General features: G+C 40.7%; 1 protein-coding gene across 3 annotated transcripts; it reads left to right on the forward strand.

The window, feature by feature from the left end:
• The first annotated feature begins 1,850 nt into the window (after positions 1–1,850).
• Positions 1,851–6,221, forward strand: LOC133711037 (cysteine synthase-like). 3 transcript variants are annotated; one of them, XM_062137203.1, is made up of 11 exons: positions 1,851–2,028; positions 2,335–2,394; positions 2,481–2,590; positions 2,810–2,867; positions 3,274–3,537; positions 3,638–3,775; positions 3,913–3,964; positions 4,692–4,771; positions 5,204–5,263; positions 5,404–5,484; positions 5,904–6,221. In XM_062137203.1, the coding sequence occupies exons 2-11, from the start codon at positions 2,353–2,355 to the stop codon at positions 5,994–5,996; spliced, it is 978 nt and encodes a 325-aa protein (XP_061993187.1). In that variant the 5' UTR covers positions 1,851–2,028; positions 2,335–2,352; the 3' UTR covers positions 5,997–6,221. The 3 variants fall into 3 exon arrangements, with proteins under 3 accessions (XP_061993187.1, XP_061993189.1, XP_061993188.1); XM_062137205.1 differs by lacking the exon at positions 1,851–2,028 and adding an exon at positions 2,062–2,138; XM_062137204.1 differs by lacking the exon at positions 1,851–2,028 and adding an exon at positions 2,072–2,171.
• The last annotated feature ends 1,595 nt before the right edge of the window (positions 6,222–7,816 follow it).

Consider the following 7,816-nt stretch of genomic DNA (forward strand, 5'->3'; position numbering starts at 1 on the left):
GTAATTCGATAATCGAAACCCTAAACTTCAAAAATTCATAATTAATTCCAAGCTTCTCCAAAATTCACCAAATTTCATATACAAGCTCTACAATATTTATAGGATTTAATGGGCTAAAAACTGGAATTAAAACACAGCCCAACACGCCTCCACGCGCCACCCACAGTGGCGGCGCGTGGGGCTCACGCGCCGGTGGCCACCACCTCCAATGGCCACCAAATTTGGACAGTAGCTTCTACTCAACAAACCCAACCAACTTCCTAACTACAACATCATCCAATTTTACCTTGAAACAGTCGAAACCGGCTGGTGAAGTTTTTCCAGAAAAACTCAAGAACCCTAGAATTTGAAATCGTCGATTCGACCTCCACACTGCAAATCGTGACTCAAGGCTAGGGGCAAAACAATCCTGGGCAAAAACCGAACCTTCGATGGTGATTTGGTGGTCGGGGACGGCCGGAAACGGTGGAATCGCCGGAAAGCTCAAACTGCCCCCGTGGACTTCCTTGCTTCGATTCGGGGTTTTCCGGCCAAATTGTTGAAAACCAAGGGCACCAGCGTGTTGAGGGGAAGGAGGCGACCCCGTGGTGGCCGGTTTTCCACCGGTTGATGGCCGGACGGCGGCAAATCGAAGGGGAAAGCAAACCGCCCGAAGAGGAAAGAGGGAGAGATCGGGGGAGAGGAGAGAGGAAGGTAGGTTTCCGGATTTGGAAACCTACCACAGTAAAATTTCCAAATTTATATATTTTTTTACCATGAACAGTAAATTTCTTAAATCACTCAAAACTTTCGCATACGAACTCCAATTTTTACGTACCACATATGCCCGCGCTTGGGTTAACGTCCTCTACAACTTTCATGAAGGAAATTTTCTCAAAGTTTGGCCCGATCAAAAAGTCAACTTTTAGGGCCACTAAAAGTACTTAAACGACAGTAAAAGTGAAAATAACGGTCGTTTACCGTCCAACTAACTTGTAAATTGGTAATTTAAGATACGGGACGTTACACTGGTGGTCCGACGGTGGGACAGAGCGGCGGCGGTGGAGGCCGACATCGACGGTGGAGTGGTGGGCGTGGTGGCTTAGAGAGAGAGAGAGAGAAAGAGAGCCTGAGACGAGGTTAGAGAAAGAGAGAGAAAGAGAGAGAGAGAAATCGATGAGGGGGAGGAGAGAGAGATATGAGTGTAATTTGTTAATTAAAATAAGGGCAATACTGTCAAACACTGTTAGATTGGGTAAAAGGGGTCAATTTTCTCTTGGTGGAGTAAGTGAGCAATTTTTGGCCAAAAATTGAGTAAGTGGTCACGGCCCTTTTTTTTTTTTTTTTTGGAGAATTACTATTTTTTGGTTTGTTATTTAAGTACTTATTGTATATTTAACTTTTTCTCCATATTTTTGATCAATTATTACGAGTTACAGTTTTTTATTTTGATGGGACACTTATTTATATGTTTTATAATAAAATAAATATCCGTCTAAACGCTCGCCTAATCTTCGTTGAGTGCCAAATACTATTTGGTCTAACAGTCTGCTCTTCATAAGTGGGAGCATGAGTCTGCTCTTCGTAAGTGGGAGGTTGTGGATTTGATTCACGAAAGACTAGTTGTTGTATTTCTGAGTTGTTGATGTAATAAAAAAAGAAAAATATCTCCACCTAAGCAATTAGGCGCTCGACCCCTCTCCATCTGCCCCAATTGTCTAACGATTTTTTAAAACATTACAAAATAGTAGAGTAAATAAGCAATTTGCAACACGGGTTTGATTGGGAAAGAGCGAGCGGATATGGGCTAAAGATGGGAACTTTGTGATCAAGTCCCAACTTACATACCATGTTTGCCCAAAAAATGTAACAGAACCTCAAAACAGGGCAGGTTCAACGATACCCAAAAACAGAAAAAGTGTAGTGTAATTATGACGTCAGATTTTCAGAGCCTTTATATATAGCTGGGTTGGTGGCTCCACTGGCTGATCATCTTAACGGGGTTCGTGGTGTCAGCTGTAACCAAGAGATTGTCTGTCAGTGTCAAAGGTGATATCTTTTTGCTTAGTTCTTAAGTCCCACTCCTTCAAAGTTTATTTATTTCTGGGTTTTTTCATGGATTAAAGTGACTGATCCTGATCATTAATCAAATAGCAAATGTAATAAAAGAAATGAAATTGAAGAGAACATTGGTTAATCTCTTATTCCATTTAGTTTTTCAGCCCATTAATTTATGTTAAACCCTTTTTTTTAAACAATGAGATCTTTTCAATTTTTTTATTGAAGAAATGAGGTTTCTTGTAATATTGGTTATGAGTTAATGAGTGTGTGTGTGTTTCTGTGTTTTGGTTGCAGTGATTTGGAAAGGGAAAAATGGCAGTGGAGAAGGCTGGTATAGCTAAAGATGTTACTGAAGTATGTTCCTGCTGGTTTTGTGTAACTTGTATCTGTGTTTAGTGGTATGGTTATGATGGTAATAAGTTTTGTGTAATTGTGTATAGTTGATTGGGAAAACCCCATTGGTGTATCTGAACCATATTGTGGAGGGTTGTGTTGCTCGTATCGCTGCCAAATTGGAAATGATGGAGCCCTGCTCTAGTGTAAAAGACAGGTATAGGCCTGCTGTTGTTGCATGTCTTTTTGCTGGGTCATATATATATATATATATATATATATATATATATATATATATATATATATATATATATATATATATATTTTTTTTTTTTTTCTTCTATGCTTACTCATTTTTTGGGGAAGCAATGTCCTGAAAATGTTGTGCTTTAGTGATTTGATCAACTATTTCTGACTATGTCATTGTGTACTGCAGAATTGGTTATAGTATGATTGCAGATGCTGAGGCAAAGGGCCTTATCACACCTGGGCAGGTTAGTGTTTGATAGATATCTGTTGGATGGTAGTGTTATTTTCTTGGAATAATGAGGCAACTGCCTTCTCTGTATTCTCTGCTTGGTTTCTCCTACCATCATGCTTCTATATCAATTACCGATGATGAAAAAGATGTAAGTATTCATTAATCACGTGATGTTTCGGCTGATAACATGAGGGAAGTGTTATTTGTGAAGAAATTTTGCATGAAAAAGTGTTGAAAATTGCAAACCCTTAATAAGTCTGAATCTTGAGCAAGTTATGATGTGTTTGTTTCAGCTACATTATGAGCATGCTAGTGATGCTAGAAAGAATGATTTAAGATTGATAGTTGATGGAGATTATGAGCTGACAAATCTTCCTTGATTTTGATTCTGGTTGTTGGTTTGCTCTGTTTTGCTCAAGAGTGTCCTAATTGAGCCAACAAGTGGTAACACTGGCATAGGGCTAGCTTTCATGGCGGCAGCTAAACAGTACAGGCTTATCATTACAATGCCTGCTTCAATGAGTCTTGAAAGAAGAATCATCCTCCGAGCCTTCGGAGCTGAGTTGGTTCTCACAGACCCTGCAAAGGGCATGAAAGGGGCTGTTCAGAAGGCTGAGGAGATATTGGCCAAGACACCTAATGCTTACATGCTCCAGCAGTTTGAGAATCCTGCCAACCCAAAGGTATGTATTCGATCAATTCCAGGGCATATCTATTGCAACTTCCAAAACAGGATGGGGTATCTTGTTCTTGGAAAAATTCATGTGATTTGTGTTCTTGTAGGTACATTATGAAACCACTGGACCGGAGATATGGGAAGGCACTGGAGGGAAAGTAGATGCTTTTGTTTCTGGGATAGGTACAGGTGGAACTATAACTGGTGCAGGAAAATATCTTAAAGAGAAGAACCCTAGTGTAAAGGTTAGCTTACTTTGCAAAGTTAGCAAGTAATTGTGTGAAAATGAACTTCTTTTGAAGAAGACCAGAACAATAGCTTGTAACTTTTGTACTATGTTGTTGCTCTTTTAATTATTGGTTTTTTCTTCTTTACGTGTTAGCTGTATGGTGTGGAACCAGTTGAGAGTCCAGTCCTAACCGGAGGAAAGCCTGGTGAGCTATATACTCGTTGCTTCTCTGATGTTGTATTCCTTGCATAATCTGGCATCTTGATTCTGTATACTGCCCCCTTCCCAATGATTTAATATTCTTTGGCATTGATGCACCAACAAGGATCATTCTGAAAGAACTCTTTTAGCTAGTAGATGATTTGAAGTTCTCTTACTGGTTATAAGCATTGATTAACAGACTAAGGAATAAACATAATGATATGCAAGAAGTTAATAAAAGCTTTTCAGTGTAAGTAATAATTTCTGATAGAGACAGGGCTGTCATGAAGAGTTGTAGCATACATGGGAGTTTCTCAAAGGGATGAGCAGTTACTGCTCTGATAAAAAATCTTCTGCTTAGTTTGTCACTGATACAGTAAATCTTTAGACTTTAGCCTCAAGCTTTTGATTTTAGCTGGCTGCTGATTTATTTAGTACAAATTATTTCTAACCAATGGTCCTTCTAGATTCAAGCTTGGAAACACGATTTCCCCATACTCTGGAAATAATTTTGACTTTCCTAAAGTGTGTGTATACATTCATATAGCTTCTTGAATAACTTTAGCTGAGTCGGTGATTATATTGGACATTGAATCTGGATTTCTTATTTTGCATTTATCTGTTTTTATCTTATGTGAAAACTCAAATGTTGCTTTACTTAAAATAACAGATGGTAATTCGAAATTTGATATGCTGCTGATGTTTATCATTATGCTCGTCCTAATGTAAAGGTCCACACAAGATCCAAGGAATAGGTGCTGGTTTTGTCCCAGGTGTCTTGGAAGTCAATATCATTGATGAAGTCATTCAAGTAAGGCTGAAAGGTTTTTCATAGCTCCATGCTTTTAAGTGCATTTCATATATCATTCCCTTGTTATTTTTGTTTTCAATCATTCAAAAAAAGCAAGAAACATTGTGCCCGATAACCAATAGTTTGTGTGATCTGAGGTAAACATATGCCAATTTTCGTTTTGAATAACTGTAACTTCCTTCAAGAAAAAGTGAAAAACAGAGAGGAAAATAGACAGCTTGTGATATTAATACATGCCTAACTACTATTTAATTTAAAAACTGGTAGTACACATCAAAATGCATCAATAGCAGGTTTGAAATACTTTTTCTGACCGCACCACTAGGACAACTCTACATGACCTCGGAAGTTGATCAGGGCATGGCTATCCTTTATATATACACCAAAACTGCTTCAGTGCTTTTCATTTATCAAACCGGACATGTGTTGCAGATATCAAGTGATGAAGCAATTGAAACTGCCAAGCTTCTTGCAACAAAAGAAGGTTTGCTTGTAAGTTCCTGACCTATAAACATTGAAGTCCTTATAGGCCATTGCCATATTTATATATCAGTAGTGTAATTGTATTGCAGCGTTTCTAACTTTCCATTAAACTTTTATTGCACTTACACGAGTGGGGTTATGTGTTCCAGGTGGGAATATCATCTGGTGCTGCTGCCGCTGCTGCAGTTAGGATTGCAAAGAGACCAGAGAATGCTGGAAAGCTCATTGTTGTAAGTTGGATTGACCTTATCCTAGCATTTTTCAATTAGGATTATCTAAGCATAATGTTTTTTACAAAATCGAATCCCTGATCACGTCTCCTCGGGGATTACATTGCTTATTACTTTTAAGCATTTTTATCAGTAAGTACAGTACTTCATCATTGGCCTGATGGGTCCATTCTCTTCTAGCCCTAGGCCAACAATTAAGTCCTAACGACCACATTGTAAAGCAATATTGGGCAGGTTGTGGTCTTCGTCGACCCAAGCAATATCAGTCTTGTCAAATTTGAGTTGTCTCTGTGGGACACGTAGTGCCCCTTTGTAGTCATAAGCCTAGCTATCCCCCGCTCTGAATAAACTCACACGCACCCACACATCAGTGCCTTTTTTGTTTCACTGCTAATTTTGTCTACATCAATACATTGTAGGTGGTTTTCCCAAGCTTTGGGGAGAGATATCTCTCCTCTGTGCTGTTTGAGTCAGTGAGACGGGAAGCTGAAAGCATGACCTTTGAGACCTGAGGTGCCCTGCTACAAATTTTGACCACTGAATCTAAACTGACCGTGCTCCTCAAGTTGAAGGGTTTACCTTTAAATTTGGAAATATTGCATTTGATCCTCGAGTTGTAACTGGTTTTCCAGGCTTGTTCATTAATTTGACTTGTGAATCTGAAATGATCCCAACTTCTTCAGTGGATGTTGGAAGATCTACACTCTTTTTTCTATGAATAAAAATGAAGTTGATTAGATTTGCAAGAGATCTCACCATGAGCAGTTCAACTTACCCACAAACTAGAGTGAGGTGCAGGCTCTACAGTGAGCCTAGTTGTTAAGAAATAGTACAAAGGCTGTGCGATCCGTCGAGTTATCATGAATCATCAATACAACGGGCAGAGCCCGCGTTGACCTTTTATCTAATAAATGCATCCCTTCCAGAAGTCGGGATTTGTTGCATGTATTAGCTCTAGAATTACTACGGTTATCCGAGTAGTAGATACCATCAAACAAACTATAACTGATTTAATGAGCCATTCGCAGTTTCACAGTTTGAATTAGTTCATACTTACACATGCATGGCTTAATCTTTGAGACAAGTATATGACTACTGGCAGGATCAACCAGGTAGCATTCCTTTGCCAACGCTGGCACCGCGCAGGGAGACCCTGCAACGAGCACAGCAGTCGTACGTGTCTAGCGACAAAACGCTTGAAATTGGACGTCAAGGGTGCAAAGACCCCAAGCCCACTGAATGTTCTGTATCCGAGACATCAAGCAGCAACCTGGGAACCGTCGCAAGGTGCACACCAAAAGGCATGCCAATGCAAGGGGCACAGGCACTACTATGATGTCATTCCCCTAACCGGATGACTTAGGAAAGGAAAGGATCAACAAGAGGCACCATTCCTTTACAATAGGGAGCAAATACAATTATCCGTTCAAAGCACAAGAAATTCTTGATGCATGTGGGGGTGGTCAACGAATCTGATCCTACAATCAAGGCAATCAAGGAGAAGTAATGGCAGCAGTAAATACAACAGTTAATGTAGCCGTAACAGCGATGATAAATGCGACATTCAGTATGACAATCATGGCCGCCAATAAGTGACGGTTATTGCAGGAGTGAATACGGTCTTAAAGGTGGTGTGCCGCTCAAGTCACTACAGCTTGTTGTGCAAGATTACTTGTAGCCCACGCCAAAGTACACCTATAAATAGGTTGCTCAACGTCAAGGTAAAACATCTGATTCCGACTATTTCTACTCCACTACTAAGAAACGTACTGACTTAGGCATCGGAGGGTTTTCTGCAGGTACCCCCCTCCTCCTCGAGCCGACGGTCAAACTTCGAGTCAACGCTCGAGGGAAGCTTCTCGATTGTTCCCGGTCAGCTCCCGCTCCAGTCCGCATTCATTGGTGAGTCAAACTCCTCAACGGAATTTTTCGACACCAACAAGTGGCGCCGTCTGTGGGAAGCACTTTTCCCTAAAAAGTGATGGCAGGAGCTGCACCATTGGAAATCTCATTTCCGTCACTAAGGACTGGGAGTGATGGAATACAAGCCCGAAGTGACAAAAGTTTGGACTTACCTGGACCTCGGTATCAAACTCGACGTCGGCGCCAACCTCGACGTCGATGACAAAAGTTTGGACTTACCTCGACCTCGGCTGCGGATGAGGCGAGGCCAACGACGGCGCTTGCCAAACCAACACAGTCATAAGCACGGGCGCCAGCGGCACCACCGATAAAGGCTTAAGCAGACCTCACGCTGAGGGGGCAAGCGACACACTTATTGGATGAATAACTGGTAGAGCCAGTACAGACCAATCCTCGAGGGCTCTAAGGA

Source organism: Rosa rugosa, chromosome 5 (assembly GCF_958449725.1).
Source record: "Rosa rugosa chromosome 5, drRosRugo1.1, whole genome shotgun sequence".
In the NCBI taxonomy this organism is placed as follows: Eukaryota; Viridiplantae; Streptophyta; class Magnoliopsida; order Rosales; family Rosaceae; genus Rosa; species Rosa rugosa.